The sequence below is a fragment of the Triturus cristatus genome, chromosome 2_2 (genome assembly GCF_964204655.1).
Source record: "Triturus cristatus chromosome 2_2, aTriCri1.1, whole genome shotgun sequence".
Lineage (NCBI taxonomy): Eukaryota > Metazoa > Chordata > Amphibia > Caudata > Salamandridae > Triturus > Triturus cristatus.
The window spans coordinates 1,235,788,668-1,235,809,819 of NC_140582.1; the positions used below are offsets into that span (position 1 = coordinate 1,235,788,668).

Consider the following 21,152-nt stretch of genomic DNA (forward strand, 5'->3'; position numbering starts at 1 on the left):
AATTTTGCTAGGGTAAGGTGTGGCAGAGGAGGAATCCTCTCGGAAGGCTTTCCCGTTGACAGGGGGGTCAGACAGGGTTGTGTGCTTGCACCGACCCTTTTCTGCCTCTTTGTCAACGGGGTTTTTGGCCATCTAAACGAGCGAAATAATATTGATGCCCCTAGGTTGGCGGGCAGCAGGGTACCAGCAATTATGTTTCCAGACGACACCCTGCTGCTCTCCAAATCTCCTATGGGCATACAAAGGGTTCTTGATGGATTTGTCGACTTCTGTAAGTCGCACGGCTTGGAGATCAATACTACAAAAACTAAATATATGATCTTCAACCCGCCCGCTTTAACCCGACCGAGCCCTCGGATAGGGGCTTTCAGCCTTGAGAGGGTATATACCTTCGAATACTTGGGGGTCATTTTTAACCAATCAATGAAGTGGGACTCACATCAGACAAAAGTAAATTTGAAGCTAACGCAGATGACGGGCGCCATCTCTAGGATGATGAGTGGGCTGAATTACAAACCACTAGGCCCTCGTCTCCATATTTATAAAACACAGGCTAGGGCGGCTGGGCTATATGGGGCTGAAATTTGGGGACACACACCCAATCAGAAATTACAGATCATTGAGAATAATTTCTTGAGGCAGCTTACAGCCCTACCACCTAGTACACCATTATTACCTTTAAGACTAGATATGGGACTAAGACCCATCGTGGTGGAGCTTGGCCTCAAACCTTTAATTTTCTGGCGCAAATTATGGTGTACCCCAGAGCTTGAGAATTATAGATTGGAGTTACTAGAGATTTTGCGCCTTGTAAGAGCTGACCAAGTACCATGGCTATTGTACGTCAAACAATCCTGTGAGTTAATAGGTAGATCCGATTTGTGGTCCGACCCAGCCAATGCATGTTGTACGATTTCTCGCAAAACCATCTCACTGGCCTACTATGAGCACAACTTACGTGCTCTATATATGAAGGCTAGGGCTGGGTCTTTAACTGAGCACTTTCTGGGATTCAAAGATACGTACAACCGAGAAGTAGTCTTAGATGCTATTGAACCAACGCTAACTAGAAACCTTTACTTACAATGGCGTTATGGCACCCTTCCCCTAGGAGCTCACCCCGCCAGTTGGTCACAGTCACAATCAGCAACACAATGCCCAGCATGTGGCCATCCTTCTGAGTCTGATTTGCACATTATATTCTTCTGCCAAGCGTACCAAAGATCAAGGAGACACTGGCTCCTCCCACTTTTAAAAAACCTGGGCTTTAGGCAGCACATCCCAGCTTATAGAATTTTAAAATCTGATTTATCAGCACCTACAGTATTCGCAGTTGCGAAATTTTTAACAGCTATGTGGATTAGTCGCAACCGTTGCATAAAATCAAACACTGTGCTTGAACACGTTTCCCCATAGCTATGTCGTAACTTTTATCTGGTGTATTAAAATATGCTGTGACTAATATGTACTTTTTATTGTATGCTTGCATTATTTTACTCTTTTATGGTCCTTGTGACCGAAATAAAGCTGATATGATGATATGGAAGCCCTGGACAGTTTGAAGGACCCAGGCATCGCTGGTCAGTTCCCACCAATCTTCGCTACCCCACCCACCCCCTGTTTTCTGCAAGGCTGAAGGGATCAGACTCATCGGTGTGTTGGACTAAAGTTTTAAAACCCCCTCTGCTGGCACCTTAGCCTCCACGATTCCTGCTGGTGCCGGCTCCCACGGAGAGTCCCAAGAGAGTCTGCTGACGTGATTTTGGCCCAGCCACTGGCCTCTGCGGGATGCCAACGCTCTGAGGACCTTGGTTGGGGAAGCCGCCTGAGGAGCACCCTTTTTCTTTAATGCCCCTCTAAAAACCTTTTGATCTAAGATTTTCTTTAGTAGAGTATGCACCTTATTGAGGTTGGTAAAGGTGAAAAAATATTTGCAAAGTTCTTTGAGGAAGGGGTCCTCAAAAGCAGCCACCTTGGGCAACTGCCAGCCTCAAAAATTGCCAAGCCTCCAAGTTCTGGCCCACTTGTATAAGGAGCAGTCTTTGTCTCTCGTGGAGATAAGGCAATTTTTCAGTCCCTCTGGGCCTATCCTGAAAGGATCTCTGTAGAGATCAGGGTCCCTGACTCGCTGGCCTCTTCTGCCATAGTCTGTATCTTGGTGAGCTGTCCTGCTACACCCAACCATTTTGTCCTGGCAAAAGCCCAAAGACCCGTCTGCCCTTTTTGAGATCCTTTACGAATTGTACACATTTTTCCAGGAACCGGGCAAACCTGGCTGTCTATCTTGGGCATGGATACCACTTTGCCTTCCAAAGTGGGGGTGGGGCATTCAGCCCTGAGGCGCCCCCTAGCTTCCTTCTCTAAGTATAAAAGATATCTTCTGGGTCCAAGATGTCCAGTTGGACCTTACAATTATGCCCCTCTTATGATGGCTTAAGTTGCTAATGCCGGTCTCCAGTGTATTCCTTTTTAGGTCTCGCCTGACCCAGCGCATGTGCTGGTCTGGCGAGACGTTTAGTAAGGGCTTCAAAAAATGCTACCATGGCCGGCCTACAGCTTGCGTGCATGTGCGCGCGCTTATGAGCAGAGGTGCCATATGCTTTCCTCGTCCTGCTCATTAAGCGCCGCGCACATGCACGCAAGCTGTAGACCGGCCATGGTAGCATTTTGATCGCTATTGCGATCATTTTCACTTTCGGGTCGCGCGGCCTCTTTGATCTTCTCAGTGAGCCAGTATTATCATCCTCAGTCCCGTCTCTGCCTCTCTTCTCCTTCCCAACTCTCGCTCCACATCCTTTCTGCCACTTTTCCGTCTCTCTTCTTCATACTTTCTTTCTTGCTGTCACCTTAACTGTTTTGTGCATCTATCCCCAAGTTTTCCACCGACTCTTTTCCCTTCGTTTTCACCTCTCTCTCTCTTGTGCGTTTTAATTTTAATCTTTCTTCCCCTGCCGTAAACTCTGTAAATCAAGGCCGCCTTGCTCAATCGCAGCACCGGTGCTTTACCTTTAAGTAAAGTGCGGGTGCCGCGATTGTAGCAAAAGTAAAGAAATAGAAAAAATCATCAGTTTCTTTACTTTTGCTATAATCGCGGCACCCCTGTGCTTCACGTAACAAGTAATCCTGCTAAAGTGGGAAACAGTGAACCCGCACAGATTCCCATGGATTTGTTCTCCTTTCTGGGTTTTTTCCCCATATACAGTTTGGCAGATGTAACCTGCGGAAAATTAGTCCAAAAAAAAAAATGGCAGCGCCAATTACAATGATACCTACACGTGCTTTTGAAACCGTACTTTTGAAAGTAATTACAAAACAACTTTCAACATTTCATACTATTCAGTTAAAAGTTGCTCGAATAAAGTGAGAACCAGTTGGATTCAGATTCTGGCAGCTATTCATGAATACCAAGATACTGGCTGACCCTTGTAAATGTTCCCGACTGTGTGGAGACTTCAGGAATCCGGACACATTGTTCGAGGTCTTGCTCAATTGGTTCTCCTTACCATCCAGCACAGCGCCAACCCGGCAGTAAATGTCCCTCTTTGCGGGCAATCGCTGATTCTTTTTGTATCCGTTAGGTTTCCTACTGGAGTTTGGATTTAGAACCAGCTCAGCTGAAACATTTCTCCAGATTTAACAAAATAGAAAGGTACGCTGGGGTGTGACTTCACAAGTTCCCAATAGGCAAATTGAGATGTTTGTTGTAACGTGCAACATAGATCCTGAATCTGAGCTAAAATGTAGTCTATTTGTAGTCAATTTGACAAAAAGAATAACACAGCTCTGTTACCACTTTTTCGTGTTGCCCGTGTTTTTGGATGTAAAGGTAATACAAATAATGCATATTTCGTTGAAAAACTCATCATAACTCTCCTCTCACCCTTGTTTGCTGCCACCCAGCGTCCTAAAATTGCGGGTAGATATTTTCCCAGTACTGACTAAAATATTTAATACCACAAGTTATTCATTCTAGTTTGAGTGTCTGACATGCCTTTCTTGAACTAAGTAGCATTTCCAGACTTGAGCTGTCTGTCGAAATATATCCATATATCTCATTTAAAACCAGTCGTGGTCTTAGAAGCCCGAAGATGTCGATGATGCAAGATTTTTTTGTGGCTGCTGGTGTCGCCGCGCTGTTGGAGTCTAATGGATGGATCCCAGCACGTGACTGTGAAAGACAAAGAACTCTCTGCGGTGAAGTTTCCCTAGGCGGAAGTGACTTTGTTGCAGCCTGCAGGATGTGGTTGCTTAGTAACCATTGCCAGGCTTCAGCAGGCCCAACACACAGGGCTCCTGCTAGCTGCACATGGGCACTCCCTGACCCTCCTAAAGGAGGTTTAACATTTTGCGCGTTCCTCTCTCTCCATACCGGGCACAATGTGTGACGCCGAGGAGCCAGGCAAGTGCACAACCCCCAGGGCCGAGCCAGACCTGCAGAAAACAAGCGACTGCTACCGCGTCAGCGAAGACCTGCTGGAAAGGTTCAACTACCCCAGCTGCTTCAAAGGTTACAGGGGAGGACAGGGTGAGCAGGCGTCCAGGATCTGCTGGGGCACAGCGTTTTTTCCACCTGTCCAGGCAAATTTAATGACATTTATCTTGTGTCCTGACTTTCAGAGAGGGTCGCCCGAGCTGACAGGAATACACGTTTGTGTGTTCCAATGAATAATTAGTTAGCAGTCTGTAGAACAAAACAATTTAGTTAACAAGGATGATATTGTGTACAAAATGTGCATTTAATTTCCTTTAGTGCCACTGCTAAGTCATTGTACGACCTGCTGTCTATGGACAGAGTTGGAAGTTTCGAGGCTTATGTAATAAAGTAGAGTGTTTGCTGTGGCTTATGTCATCAGACGTCAGCATTCATATGTTGCCCTTTTGCTTTGTACTGAGAGCGCGTCATGCACTTGTCTTGCAGAAAGAAATGCTGCCCGCACGCCGGCGTATGTTAACACAAGCACTGGCCTAGCCAATAGGTCTCGCCTTTGGGACCTTATAAGTGTTTAGTTATGCAGCACAATATCCTTGGTGCAACAACACCAACTGTTGCATGGCTAAACACTTATAAGGTCCCAAAGGCGAGACCTATTTGCTATGCAAATGCTTGTTTGAACTGTCGTAAAAATCCCCTCAAAACCCAATCTCATCAGGGTCGATGTCGAAAGCTTAGGCTGGACTAATTCCAGAATGTTCTACGGGTGAGGTCTTCGCCAACTGAATTATCCCTTGTATGCCCTTGGACCAAGCCAAAAATGTCTAATTGAGCCTGTCAAAATCATTGTCTCTTTGGGACCTTCAATTTCCTTTTGGGCTTGGCATGACTTGCGCCCTCATGCCCCCGGGTTTCACTGACTCCACAAGGTGGTGTCAAATCTTCCCTCCTGGGGAGGGGTTCAGGTAGAGCCTCAACCCATGCGAAGAGTTTCCTCCTAAGAGGTTCCAGGGCACTAGATACTGTGACATTAATTGAGCCATCTACCACCTCCAAAAAGTGATTGTCTCCAGTTGGGTTTTTGACTCCTGACAGACTACTTCTTAATTTATGTCAGTAACTGTTTTAAAAAGTATGATGACTTTGAAATGGTTGTATGGTAGAGGCATGCATGGCTAAACTACGCGTGCCTCTACTATGCTGCCTAAACCACAAATGCACCTGGACCACGCACATGCCTTTACCACGCACATGCCTTTACCACACACATGCCTTTACTATGCACTTGCCTTTACCACACATGCCTTTACCACGCAATATCGTGATGAAGGCATGACTGGTATAGAGATGTGTGGTTAATATCAGACCCTATGCCACCTGCTCTTAACCCTAACTACTCCCCTGATCCCAACCCATCCTGAGCCCTTAAAACTAACCTGAGCCCTAAAAACGTCTTAAACCCCCTTGAGCCCTAAAAAATAACTGACTCCCCCAACCCTAACCATTATCCCGGCCTCCATCCCAGCCCTAAAAAGTACCCCAACTCCACCCTGAGCCCTAAAACTACCCCAACCCCCTCCTGAGCCCTAAAAGCTACCCTGACCCCTAGCACTAAAAACAACCCCGCCCCCCAGCCCTAACCCAGACCCCTATAACCCAACACAAAAAAGTAACCCCCCCCCCATACCACCAGAATCCAGCCCCACTCACCTCACCGCGTCCTCTCCCGATCTTCCTGTTCCTGGCCCCCCCCCCCCCCCTCCCTCATCTTCGCATCTAGACCGTGCATTGCCCTAACCAGGCATTTGCGTGGTTAAGGCAAGCGTGGTTGCGCTTGCGCTGGAACGGCACACGTGGCTCTGCCCACGTTGTTCAGGTAGTTTCCCCTTTGAAACAATAGTTTAGTTTTCCTTTCGATAGAAACTAATCTTACATGCCTCTGTCCCAAGGCATTTGTGCCACCGAGAACCGTAGGAGAATGTGTTTGCCATGAACAGTAACTAGCTTCAGGCTAGCTATTAAGATTTTCACAAACTTTAAAGTTTGCCCTGGAACAGCTAAACATCTCCCATTTAAATATGATTTATTTGCATTCTGACCAGCTGGTGAGGCTTACAATGGAGAATCTGATGGCAAAAGCGAGCTTCTTATCTGATGTTGCTCATTCCATGAGACTTAAATCATATATAGCACTAATTGACTGTAGGCCTGAAAAGAACACCGCGGTCTCTATTTCCTTTGCAAGAACTCCTTCTGTGACATTTTGCTTCCTGATCTTAAGAAGTGGAAAGTTGCCAACGAAATGGGAGATGGGAGGGGAAACGACCACTCTAACACCTTCATTCCCTTTGTTGTTTACCTCTTGAAGATCTGCATCATGCCTCGTTTCTTTGCCCCAATGCTCTAAAATGCAGAATTGCAAGTTCTCAAGAATAAGCTTTTAACTTCATGATGGCTGTGCCTGCTCCTACTGACTGGTCATGGTTCTTCTATATTTTTAAATCTTTGTTTCATTTTTTGTTATTTTTGTCTTGTGCATTATTATCTTTTGTGGTATCTGTCGACTTCAGTTGGGTTCTTAAACAATACAGTTTGACTTTAATGGGACGATGTAACCTTCCTTAAAATGTCATAGCCTTGGTGGACAGCCCGTCCACTCAGTGACCAAACTGAAATCCAGTTAAAAGCCAATGGCTGATGCGGGGCCTGAGTGGGATGGAGGGGGCTGACCCAAAGCCCACTTTCTTTCTTTACTTCTCACTTTACTTTTTGGAAGAATTGACAACATGAGGTCTTCCAGACAGCCATAAAAATGGTCCAGGATTTTGTCCTTGCCATCTCGCCTTCAATGAGCGATTGAGGTGTGCATGTGCGTGCGAGTCGGTGTGAAAGAGTGAGCTCTCAGGAGAAGCACTCGTTTAGTTCTCAGCAGGTGTGATCACAATGCAGTCTCTTAGGTGGTTCTTGTTCCCTATGCCCATGATGTATGTGCTGCCCCAATTAATCTCTATTACAAATCACTACTAACAGATTTGCTTGGTTTTGTGCGCCCCTGTTTGCAGTAAGTTTACACAAACGATTGTCTTGTGCTTGGGAGTGAGGTGTGTAATAAACTCTACAAACCTTAAGTTTTCCTTGTCTTCTCTCTGCAGTTCCAGCAAAGATAAGAATAAACACATCTTACAGGTAAGAACCTTCCTTCCCCAGGTCACGCAAAAGATCTTGACCAAGTGACCCTTGTCATTCGAGTATCTCTCTATAACTCTTACTTCAATATCTCTCGCTTGTGTGTTTGAGCTCAGTTCTTGTCCCAGTCGCTGCCTTTCCTAATCCACAGCCTTCCCTTCAAGGAAGATGTCTGTGGCATATGCTTCTGAGGCTGCAGAGTATGCAGTGTTTTTAATGCCATGTTGCCTCTGGGTGTAAGTTGGAGTTGCAAGGGCCCCCAGAGATCTTTTGGTTAGAATTAACACATTTTTGCACTGTGAATACCAATGTTTTGCAGGTCTGTTTTTTGGGGTCAACGTTGAAAAGGCCATCTGCATCCACATTTTTCCTGTTGGTGCTCCAGTATTCTTCTGGAACAAGAGGACGCAACCTGGACTGCGGGCGTGACCAGATTAGTCTGTGAGGCATTGTCCACAAGTTACAAAGTGGGAAGATGGTGGCGCTTTTAGTGAAATGTTACCCTGTAGATGCAGATTACAAGTGACCTCTGTACAGTCTGCATGAAGACCCCAAAAGCAGTGTTTGTTGGGTTACAAACGTTACTGTTTTAGATTTGGCCACAGTGAGGGTATTTAGTACCTCTTCCCATCTACAAAACTGTTTATGCGTTCTTTCTGCAGTGATCATGGAACGGGTTGAGACAGCAGTGATTATGGAACAGGTTGAAGCAGGAGGGATTATGGAACAGGTTGAATGAGGCAGCAGGGATTATGGAACAGGTTGAAGCAGGAGGGATTATGGAACAGGTTGAGGCAGCAGCGATTATGGAACAGGTTGACGCAGGAGGGATTATGGAATAGGTTGAGGCAGCAGTGATCATGGAACGGGTTGAGACAGCAGTGATTGTGGAACAGGTTGAATGAGGCAGAAGGGATTATGGATCAGGTTGAATGAGGCAGCAGTGATTATGGAACAGGGTGAGGCAGCAGTGATTATGGAACAGGGTGAGGCAGCAGTGATTATGGAACAGGGTGAGGCAGCAGGGATTATGGAACAGGGTGAGGCAGCAGGGATTATGGAACAGGTTGAGGCAGCAGGGATTATGGAACAGGTTGAAGCAGGAGGGATTATGGAACAGGTTGAAGCAGGAGGGATTATGGAACAGGTTGAAGCAGGAGGGATTATGGAACAGGTTGAAGCAGGAGGGATTATGGAACAGGTTGAAGCAGGAGGGATTATGGAACCGGTTGAAGCAGCAGGTTGAATGAGGCAGCAGTGATTATGGGACAGGTTGAGGCAGAAGTGATTATGGAACAGGTTGAATGAGGCAGCAGGGATTATGGAACAGGTTGAAGCAGGAGGGATTATGGAACAGGTTGAGGCAGCAGCGATTGTGGAACAGGTTGAATGAGGCAGAAGGGATTATGGATCAGGTTGAATGAGGTAGCAGTGATTATGGAACAGGTTGAAGCAGGAGGGATTATGGAACAGGTTGAAGCAGGAGGGATTATGGAACAGGTTGAAGCAGTAGGGATTATGGAACCGGTTGAAGCAGCAGGTTGAATGAGGCAGCAGTGATTATGGGACAGGTTGAGGCAGAAGTGATTATGGAACAGGTTGAATGAGGCAACAGTGATTATGGAACAGGTTGAATGAGGCAGCAGTGATTGTGGAACAGGTTAAATGAGGCAGCAGTGATTATGGAACCGGTTGAAGCAGCAGGTTGAATGAGGCAGCAGTGATTATGGGACAGGTTGAGGCAGCAGGTATTATGGAACAGGTTGAATGAGGCAGCAGGGATTATGGAACAGGTTGAATGAGGCAGCAGGGATTATGGAACAGGTTGAATGAGGCAGCAGGGATTATGGAACAGGTTGAATGAGGCAGCAGGGATTATGGAACAGGTTGAATGAGGCAGCAGGGATTATGGAACAGGTTGAATGAGGCAGCAGGGATTATGGAACCGGTTGAGGCAGGAGGGATTATGGAACCGGTTGAGGCAGGAGGGATTATGGAACCGGTTGAGGCAGCAGGGATTATGGAACAGGTTGAGGCAGTAGGTTGACTGAGGCAGCAGTGACTATGGAACAAGTTGAATGGGGCAGCAGGGATTATGGAACCGGTTGAAGCAGCAGGTTGAATGAGGCAGCAGGGATTATAGAACAGGTTGAGGCAGGAGGAATTGTGGAACAGGTTAAGGCAGAAGGGATTATGGAAAAGGGGATTATGGAACATGTTGAATGAGGCAGGAGGGATTATGGAACAGGTTGAATGAGGCAGGAGGGATTATGGAACATGTTGAATGAGGCAGGAGGGATTATGGAACATGTTGAATGAGGCAGGAGGGATTATGGAACAGGTTGAATGAGGCAGGAGGGATTATGGAACAGGTTGAATGAGGCAGCAGGGATTATGGAACGGGTTGAGGCAATAGTGATTATGGAACCGGTTTAGACAGCAGGGATTATGGAACAGGTCGATTGAGGCAGCAGGGATTATGGAACGGGTTGAGGCAATAGTGATTATGGAACAGGTTGAGGCAGCAGTGAATGTGTAACAGGTTGAGGCAGCAGTGATTATGGAATAGGTTGTGGCAGTAGGGAGTATGGAACAGGTCGAATGAGGCAGAGAAGGGATTATGGAACCGGTTGAGGCAGCAGGGATTATGTAACGGGTTGAGACAAGTAATTATGGAACAGGTTGAATGACGCAGCAGGGATTATGGAACAGGTTGAATGACGCAGCAGGGATTATGGAACAGGTTGAATGAGGCAGCAGGGAGTATGGAACAGGTTGAGGCAGGAGTGACTATGGAACAGGTTGAATCCGGTAGGAGTGACTATGGAACATGTTGAGGCAGCAGGGTTTATGGAACAGGTCGAATGAGGCAGCAGTGATTATGGAACAGGTCGAATGAGGCAGAAGGGATTATTGAACAGGTCGAATGAGGCAGCAGTGATTATGGAACAGGTTTAGGCAGCAGGGATTATGGAAGAGGTCGAATGAGGCAGAGAAGTGATTATGGAACATGTTGAGGCAGCAGGGATTATGGAACAGGTCGAATGAGGCAGCAGGGATTATGGAACAGGTCTTCCTCCAGATGAAGAAAGAAGATTATCTTGTGTATGGCTTAGTCAAAGTTGTCCAAATGGATTCTAATAGTGGTACAGGGGTCTTAACTAATCCTGTTGTAGAAAAACAATGTTCCAGGACGGGCACAGTGTGCTCTCAGACCCTCTGTGGTACTATACACAGTGGCACCCAACAGTTGTCAAAGCGGTGGGGGCACTAAGCCTCCTAATCAGTTAATCGTAATTTGAAAGAATCTGCACCCTGTGCTCAGTTCTCCGGTGTGAAGCACTCGGAGTTGTCACATTTATGTGAAATTCTACAGGGGCACTCTAGCCTCCATGCAGAAACAGGCTCCTATGGTTCCAGAACGAATAGTTTCCATGGACTCTCAACAGTGCTTGAGGGCAGCGCAGCACACAGCGCGTCGCCGAGCGCTTCACGCCGGAGGAGAACTGAGCACAGGGTGCAGATTCTTTCAAATTACGATTAACTGATTAGGAGGCTTAGTGCCCCCACCGCTTTGACAACTGTTGGGTGCCACTGTGTATACTACCACAGAGGGTCAGAGCACACTGTGCCCATCCTGGAAGATTGTTCTTCTACAACAGCATTAAGCCCCCTGTACCACTATTGGAATCCATTTGGACAACTTTGACTAGGCCATAGACAAGATAATCTTCTTTCTTCTTCCTGAGGAAGATCTGTTTGTGGTGTTCTTAATTAGAATTTATACAAGAGTCGAAATGTATACGCATAACTAGAAGTATTACAATATGACCAATGCAAAAAGAATGCAATTGTAGGTCACTTTGAGATTTGCTATATGTTTTCACTCTACCTTTGAATGTACTGTTGTAAATATCTCCTTGTACCTAAATATAATTTGTTGTGATTTATGTACCACACACCTCACTTCCGTTATATCACTTTGACCTTGTGTATATGTCCTCTTCTTAACCATACATGATTTTTTCATATAAAAATAACACGATTGGTTTGTGCTTTTCTATTGAGACATGTGTTTAGTCTGTTGTGTTTTCAACATTAAGTGTATAGGAATTTGAATAAATCCAAATTACGATAAGTGTGTTGTGGCGGAACCACTGTACGTTTAACGTCCTATCACTGTTGGGTTTTGGTTAGCAAGATAGTAAAATTAAGTTACACACCCAGAGTGCACAAATCCTAGCTTGCGATTGACACCGCCTTCCTTGCCAGTCATTTTTAGTGCTATGTGTATTCTTCAATAAGCAGTCAAAGGTCTATTAAAAGGGGCAAATTCAAGATCAATTGATGAGTCCTACTTTGGTGGAATCCTATCTTGCTGCTTTCTGCAAGCAATGAAACTGAGCTCAGTCGGCGGACAGAGACTGTTTGCGCTGCTTAGTCATTCCTGGATCTTCAATGATGAAAATAAGATTTTCATCCCTCCCGACCGTCTGCACCTTTAATCATGACTTTAGCTGTAATGCACCATATTCTTTGAAGACCTCAAGCTATTGAACAGCCGGTGTGACAATAGTATCCAGACTTGATCAATTGAACATGCCTCCTGTACCATTTGGCCTCAGCACGAAGTATGATCCTGATATCAAATGTCCAGTTGAAACTACTATCCTGTGACTCCCCTACACTATCTTCTGAGCTGCCTAGCTCAGACTACACCTTCCACAGCAGGCTCAGAAAGCCACGCCCGAGACGCCTTTCATGCTCAACACCGGAGTTTTACCATGGGTCCGTTCAGGATGGGCCTCTGCCAGGCCGGACGGTCATAGGAGATGCACACACCAGACTTTCCAAGCGTGCTTGAAGGCAACTTGTTTGACTGTTTCTATATTATATAAATTCTTACCCTGTCATCTGTACTTTCCTCTATATGCACCTGGATTTTCACCTCTACGCATTTGTGCCCCAGATCTGTTTAGAGTTACAGTGATGTGAAAAACAATGTTACACCTTCTATGGTTTTTCATATTATGTCTCACATTCATCTAGTCCTCCTAATCTATAACCATTGATTAATCTAACCTTGTGTGACCAATACCACACAAAGCTTTCACTGTGTAATAATTTAATAAAGTCAGCCAACATTAAGAAACCCTAATGTGGAAAAAGTGTACCCTTAATGCGTTCATATCCATTGCGAAGTTAATTCGATCAAGTGCGGCTATTTCGATGATTTCGTGATTGGGAACTGGTACCCAACTGTATATAAAATGATTGTTTGTGATTCTCAGAGATAAAAATGTTGCAAATTGTTTCTGGGAGGGTTATAAAGTAGTTTCCAAGCAATGACTACTTCATTCCACTGCAAATGGAGAAAGTATGCCTAGGAGTGGGCATCTCAGCAAGTTCAACCTAAGCTCTGATATTTTTAAGAAAGTTTTTTATTTTGTCTGAGTCAGAATGATCATATCATCTTACAAAGTTAGATTTCGTATTAATACATATCATCACACTCCAACACAAGAAAAAAAAGAAAGAAAAAGGCACCAGAACCAAAGATAGAGAATAGATATTCGTAATGCCGGTATCAAAAGCCTTGGTCTACCACAATCAACCCTTCATGCAGTAAATGAATTACATCCACTGAAGTTTGGACCAGATCTTAACCGCCTTTATAACTCGTCTGGGTCCATATTCCTTAGCTATTGCCATTTCACACTCGTACGTTTGTCGAAGTAATGACCACAATTCAGCAACTCTATGTGGTATTGCATCCACCCATGCCCTTGCAATGCATAAGCGCATGCTAGCTGTGATGATTGATGTCAGGGATTTAAGACTATGATTGTCCCCAACCTGTAGGCCAATTAATATCTCTTTGTTAATTAGGCGAAAGTCCAGCTCCATCTGTGTAGATAGCAATCGCAATATAATATCCCAGAATTGTTTTAGGGCTGGGCATTCAATAAACATATGTACAATGTCTGCAGCATAGAGCTACATTTTGGGTAAAATACACGTGATGAATTCATAAAGGATGTCCATTTGGAAATAAGATCCGGTGTATAATAAAGCATATATACCATTTTAAATTGTTGCATTTTAAGATTCACAGATATTATTGCCTGATCAAGTATTTCCTATGCCTTTTTGTATTTCTGATCCTGTTATTGTAATTGCTAATCGTTGGCTCCATTTTGAAGCTATCTGCGCGCTATCATCTTCACTATGCGACATAAGCTCCCGATAAAATTTACCTATGCCGCATTTTGAAGATTGATCGAGTAATGTATAAACTTCAGAGATCTCTTGGTGGTTGTTATATTTGCATTTACGGATGAGATAGTCCCTGACCTGGAGATAATTAAAAAATGATCTTTGCAATAGACCAAATGTTTCCTGTAATGCAGCAAAGGATCGTACCTCCCTGACTATCAAATGGCCCAGATTTTGTAGTCCCCGATCTCCCCAGGCTTGCCCCACATCGTCATGAAAGATATTGGGGAAAAGTGGATTACCCCATAATGGAGTAAGCGTGTGTATAGTTGGCAGAGAGAACTTATTACGCGCCAAACTTGAACCACATCCCGAATCACCTTAAATCTTACCTTTTTAAAATAATTAGGGTCTGTAAGCATATGCATCGCATATCTGATATCTGGTCCCAATGCTAATTGATAGTTAACTGTGCACTTCCTCAAGTTATCCCCATTTAATAAGCCCCGAATTCGGCCGATGAATGCAGCGCAAAAATAAAATTTGAAATTCGGCAGTTTGAGTCCTCCCTGGTCATATGGCAATTTCAGGTACCTAATACCCCGTTTGGCTTTCCTATAACGCCATAAAAAAACTCCCTATAACTTCTTCAAGTCAACTAAAAAAACACATCTGGTACCCACAACGGTATAGAGCGAACAAGATAAACATACTTAGGTAGAATGTTCATTTTTATAATATTACATCTACCCCATATACTCCAAGGCAGTCTGTGCTATTGCCTTAGCTTGGCACTGACTAAATTTAGTAACGGCTCATAATTGAGGGCGACTGTACTTTCCACTTTACTACTTAACCGTTGGTGGCAATATCGGTAACTCCCATAACTGGCGTAGATAGGGTAGGCGTTCCATAGTTCAGGATTGTTTGTGTTTTCAGTAGATTTAACTTGTATCCGGAGAACACCCCAAATTCTTCTGCTTCCTTAGAGATAGTCGTGGCAGTACATTGGTGGGCAGCGTATACAGCGATATCACCTGCATGTGCAGTTATCTTGAGTTCGGCACCATGTAGCATTAATGGGTGTATATCCTGGTTCAGCAGCAGATGTTTAATATAGGGTTCAATATAGAGAGCGAACAATAACTGGGATAGCGGACATTCCTGGTGCGCCCCCCTAAATATAGAGATTAAAGAAGAAACTTTACCACCCGATTAAAGATTTTGGCATTTGGCTCGGTATATAGTTTCTGCACTAGGGCTATATACTGGTCACAAATGCAGAATGCTCCCATAGTCACACACAGTGCCTCCCAGGCAACCTATTTGAAGGCCTTCTCTGATGTTGCTGGTAAAATACAAGAACGAATCTAGACGCAAAGGCAGAAATGGCAGTATTAATATGTGCCGTTGTGTCTCTTCCAGGCACAAACCCATGTTGTGCCTGGATGCATGAAAGGGGCCAGACACATAGCTGTGATATTTGAGAATATTTTTGCGTCTGCGTTTATCAAGGATATTGGACGGTAGGGCCCTCTATCTTCCTGTGGTTTGCCCTTCTTAGCAAAAACAACTATATTAGTCACTCCCCATGATGCTGGAGCTTCCCCACCACTGTATATGTGGTTTATCAGTTTTAAGAATTCAGGGGTTAGAATATCTATAAATAATTTGTACAATTCCAAGGAGATAGTATCGTACCCAGCGGCTTTCCCTGATGCTAGATTGCTAACTGCCACCTCCACTTCGCCTATCTCCACCTTTGCAGCTAGTACAGAAGATTGTATAGAGTTTAACCGTGGGATCTGGCTCTCAGCCAAATAGTTGAGTGTAGCCTGACGTTCAGTAATATCAGTTCTACTATACTTTGATAGAAAGCAGTTAATTGATCAGTGATGAGCTGCGGACACTTATAAACGACTCAGTCGTCTCCTGTGATGCATTGAATTGCATTGCGTGCCTTTTTATCTGCTATCTGATGAGCCAAAACGCGTCCTATTTTCTCACCATACTCATACTGGTAATTATATTCTTATTGTATTTGGCCGCCACTTTCTCAGTGATCTCACGATTAGCCATTTGACGCCTCTCCCTTAATTTAAGATGTATAACCTGTTCTAAGGGGGTCACCTGCATGAGCTGCCTGTGCGCGTTGTACGTCCAACTCTAAGCACTCCATTCAAATTTGGCTTCATTCCAGTTGTCTATTTCTATTTTGTTTTAAAATAAACTGGAGTTTGGCTCCCCAATATGAATGAATGAATGAAGCGAGACTTATATCGCGCAGACTTAGCCCAATGGGCGTCAAGGCGCCTAACAAATAAAGCTGACTGGGAAAAACAGGAGAGCTTACTGATAGGCCTTTATAAAATACCAGGTTTTAAGAGCTTTCCTGAACAAGGACAGGGATGGTAGCGACTTAATCTCCAGAGGAAGGCCATTCCAGAGTAGAGGAGCAACAATGGAAAAGGCTCTGCTCCCCCATCTGGCTCTTTTAGAGCGAGGAACTACCAGCTGGTTAGAGTCTGAAGATCGCAGAGACCTACTGGGAATATATCGGGTGAGCAGAGACCCCAAGGCATTAGAGGGGCCAGCCTGCACGGCTCTGTAGGTGAGGCAGAGAAGTTTAAAAGAAATTCTAAAACTAATGGGAAGCCAGTGCAGGTTCTTCCTGGCCATCGTTGCCGAAGAGTCCCTAGGGAGTGCTAAAACGAATCTGGCGGCGGCGTTCTGTACCACCTGCAGACGATGTATCAGATATTTATTGGACTCCGCATATAATGCATTGCAGTAATCCAATCTGGAGCCCACAAGGGCAGTGACTGTATGTTTACGTGCCTGCAGGGACAAGTAATGGAGGATTCGTTTCAAAGTTTTAATGACTCCCCAGCACGTGGCCACGGTCCTGTTAATCTGACTGTTCATGACGAGTGAGGTATCAAAGATGACACCAAGGTTCCTAGCCGTAGAGGAGGGAGTAGGGCAGGTTCCAAGGGACGGAGGCCACCACTCATTGGACCAGATGTTTTGATCCTTGCCGAACACGAGAACCTCCGTTTTATCGGCGTTGAGTTTTAAAGAATTCAGCACCATCCACTCCGCGACCATCTGCATGCAGGCCCTGAAACTAGCGGCAGAGACACTCGAGGAATGGCTAAGGGACACCATAATTTGAGTGTCGTCAGCATAGGACACTACCTCCATCCCCTGCGATCTTACTAATCTTGCAAGGGGGGCCACATACAGGTTAAATAGGGTAGGACTTAAGGCCGAACCCTGGGGCACTCCACATTGCAAAGATTTAGCAGGGGAGAGGAACTCACCCAGCAGAACTCTTTGCTCTCTAAGATGTAAAAAAGAGTCAAGAAGGCTGAGAGCCTGTCCTGCCACCCCTGCCTCCCTCAGCCGCGATGTAAGGGTAGAGGGAGACAGGGTATCGAATGCTGCAGTCAGATCCAGCAGGACAAGAATCGTCGTCTGACCCAGATCAACTTTGCGCCGGATGTTGTCAACCACCATAGTCAGAGCGGATTCAGTGCTATGGGACTTCCTGAAACCGTGCTGAGAGCTATCCAGGAACCCAGAGGAGTCAAGGAAGGTGGATAGTTGAGAGTTTAGGTGGGCTTCAAGCATCTTTGCAGGAGTAGGCAAAAGGGAGATGGGCCTAAAGTTCTTCATCACTCCAGGATCCAGGGAGGATTTTTTTAGGAGGGGTTTCACTATGGCCTTTTTCCTGACCATTGGGAAAATGCCCTGAGTCAAAGCCGCATTCATGACTACCAGTAACGGGGGCAGAAGCGTTTCCCTGCAATCCCTTAGAACTTTCAGCGGACAGGGGTCAGCCGGGGAGGCTGACTTAGTCAGATCCAGCAACGAATTGAGCCCCTCAAGGGAAAGAAGCGGAAAGTGGGTGAGAGAATTGTGTGAGTCTCTCCTCCAGGATTCAGAAGCCTTAATGTTACTCAGAGAATGCTCGTCCAGCATCTTCTTCTGGTTGTCAAGGGCCAAATGGATATCCGAGATTTTATTATAGAAAAAGTCGGAGATATTATTGCAGAGCTCCTGAGAAGCCACCACTGGATCGGGGGTCTGAAGAGAGCACAATGAGCCAACAATCTTAAAAAGCTCTTTGGATGAGGGAAGCGCAGTTGTCAAATGGGAGAAATACTCCTGCTTCTCCTTAATCACTCGAGATTTATATTCTCGTAGTATCAGTTTGTGATCTTCTCTGTCAGAAGGAGCCCACGACTTACGCCATTTCCTCTCCTTAATCCTGCAGGTTTGTCTTAGGAGTCTTAAAGGCTCCGTGAACCAGGGTGCAGAAGGTTTCCGCCGCGCAACATAACGTAGAGAAGCGGGAGCTAAAGCATCAACCGCAATAGTAATAGTCGACGAGGTCTTGAGCAGCCCCATCCACGCCTCTTGAAGCGGAAGTATCACAGTCTCGCAGAAAAGGAGCAAGAACTTGATTGTTGATATTCCTGTAACATCTTTTCAAAACTCTGTTACGAGGAGCAACATTGAAAAGCTCCTTAGTGACAGATGAAAGACCAAGAGGTACCGCACAATGGTCCGACCAAACCAGAGGGAGGGGGGAACCAACAGAGTCTAGGATCATTGGTGAACACCCCATCCAAAGTGTGGCCAGCCCGATGCGTCGGGTATTTTACAAGCTGAACAAACTCACAGGCTTCCAACGCGTCAATGAGCTGAGTAGAGTCCCTGGAAACCACATCATCTAGGTGAAAATTAAAATCCCCCAGGATTGAAAAATTAGGTTTATCAAAGTATGGCTCCAGGATTCGAAAGAGCTCAGAGCAGAAACTAGTTCTGGGACCCGGAGGTCTATAGACCAGGATACCAGTGAAAGACTGTCGGAGAGCATGTTATACAGAAGTATAAGGCCTCAAAAGCGTCCGCAGGGTCAGACAGGGTTTTGATAGAACCCAGGAATGGGGCCTTGCAGATAATTGCCAAACCCCCCCTCTACGTACCAATCTATCCTGTCTGTATAAAGTATAGCCCTCCGGTATTGCTAATATCAGGTCGTGGCCTGACGAGGCAGATGCCCAAGTTTCAGTCACGAATACCCAGTCGGGTTGCCTGTCATTGACAAACTCGTGAAACGCTATATTATTTTTTATAAGTGACCGAGCATTAATCAAAAAACCAGTTCTAGGTGGTAAGGCACTCAGCAGAGGTGGAAATTTAACAGGGGCCTTTCCGCAGCGAGACGCGGGACAGAGCGTCACATGGCACCATGAACAGGTAGAATAAAGTGTTACCTCATCCGGCGACCGGCCGTGGTGACAACGTCGAGACGGAGGTCTCAATGCCAGCAGCTCATGCACTGAGTACTTCCTCACCGTCTGTATGGGATGCGAGAAGGTACTAGAGTCCAGCCCGACCTGCAGCCCGTCCTCAGCGCGGACGGGTGCAGACGGGCTGAACTCAGGCGTAACTCCGGCGGAAATCCGGCGGATCCGCTGCGCGCCATCCCCCGTCTGAAATAGGCGCCTAGTGTCCTTGTGACACCTAGCGCGTCAACCTCCAAAATGGCGCCGCCAGGCGTCCCGGAGTTCCCCCAATATGGCCGGCAAGCGCAATCAATCGAGGAAGTGGACCCGCTCCAACACGGTGACAACCAATTTAGTGTGCAGGTGAGGGGCCTAAATTAAAAGCAGGGGAAAACACTAAAATAGACTAACGAAAATGGGAAACGGGGAAATTTAAAAAGAGCGCACCAGCAGTTCTATGCGTGTTATCCAATAGCCAGCACAGCGCGAAATAAGCGCGTTAAAATAACAGGGCAATGCACCTAGACTGCTCCCCTTAAATAGGCGCCTAGTGTCCTTGTGACAGCTAGCGCGTCAACCTCCAAAATGGCGCCGCCAGGCGTCCCGGAGTTCCCCCAATATGGCCGGCAAGCGCAATCAATCGAGGAACTCAATATATGCTTTCATGCAGTCCCACGCAGTGGATGGGGAAGTGGTCCCCTTGTTGGTCTGTATATATTCAACTAATAAATCTTTTAAATATCATCGATATTCCAAATTGTTGAGTAAGTATCGCAGGAAAGAATAAGAACGAGTTTCTGGCCCCACTTGTTAGGATTGGAGAGTCAATATAATTGCCTTATGGTCTGATGCAATCTTCGGACATAGCTCTATCTTTGCCGCCTCTAGTACCTTTTCCCTTACTAACACCATGTCAATACCCAAGTATTGGTTATGTGGTATAGAATAATACGTATAAACGGGTGTTTGGGGATGTAATATTCACCACACATCCCTTTGCCTATGTAGCCTCTTTAATTCTGTAATCAAGGCTCTAGTTTTACTCTTACGGATACTAGGTTGGCGATTAGTAGAATCCTTTTTGTAGTCCATGACACCGTTAAAGCCTCCCATTACTATGAGTTTGCCTTCCCAATCCAACTGCTCCAAGTTAAGAAAATCTATCGGGTTTGTCAAAGTATGGGCCGTAAACCACATAAATAGTATACCTTTGTGTATTGATCATCAACTGTGCGATAGCCCAGCTCCCTCTGCTGTCTGCGGAGGTTTTAACTATTTTGACTGCCAGATTTCTATATTTCATTATAGCCACCCCTCATTTCAAAATTGTCTGGGACTTGCAGGCTATTCTGTCATAACCCAACTGGTCCAATACTTGCCGATCTTTATGTACTAGGTGAATTTATGTACCGCCTAGTATATGGGGTTTAAAAATTGCCAATTCCTCCCGGATTAACTGCCTTTTGTGATTTTGATTTAGTCACGCTACACTCCAACACCTAAATCTCAGCTCTGACATTGTGTAGTTTTTAAACTTCCGTAAGAAATTTTCCTAACCTCATTTGTCCCACTATGTCCCAACCTTACTAAAATTACAGTGCTTCTTCTGTATGCTTTCTGATCATTCTGACTCAATAACACCACCTTAAAGTGCATAAGTGATCCTTTCTGTTCCTAGCAGAACTCCCTCCCCCCCCCCCCCCCGCCCCCTTCCCCAGTCCCTCCCCGTATCTTGAGAAGGAATCACCCACTCCGAAACCTACCAGCTGGTGTTTCTGGGAATGCCCCTCCCGACCGTTGCCCTCCTGTTTGCACCCCCACCTCTCACCCCTATACGTGCTAGCCAAAGAAAGAGGAGAAAAGCAAAATCAAAATAGAAAAAGAAGTGTCATTACTTAAAAAATCTTGTCGCTCATGTAGTTGCCCTTGTATCATTACGCCACTGGCTCAGAACTCGAGGCTTCTGTTTCAGATTGGAATATTTGCGGACGTCCATCTTTTATAACTTTTAGATGTGCAGT

The 21,152-nt window shown here is 45.5% G+C and overlaps 1 protein-coding gene across 2 annotated transcripts in view; it reads left to right on the forward strand.

Annotated features, from left to right (window-relative positions):
* Positions 1 to 21,152, forward strand: part of PCGF1 (polycomb group ring finger 1) — a 250,912-nt gene that overhangs the window by 174,047 nt on the left and 55,713 nt on the right. For both annotated transcript variants that reach the window (XM_085642901.1, XM_085642902.1), the window contains exon 6: positions 7,585 to 7,618. In XM_085642901.1, coding sequence (XP_085499027.1) covers positions 7,585 to 7,618 — 34 coding nt within the window. The remainder of the gene's footprint in view (positions 1 to 7,584; positions 7,619 to 21,152) is intronic.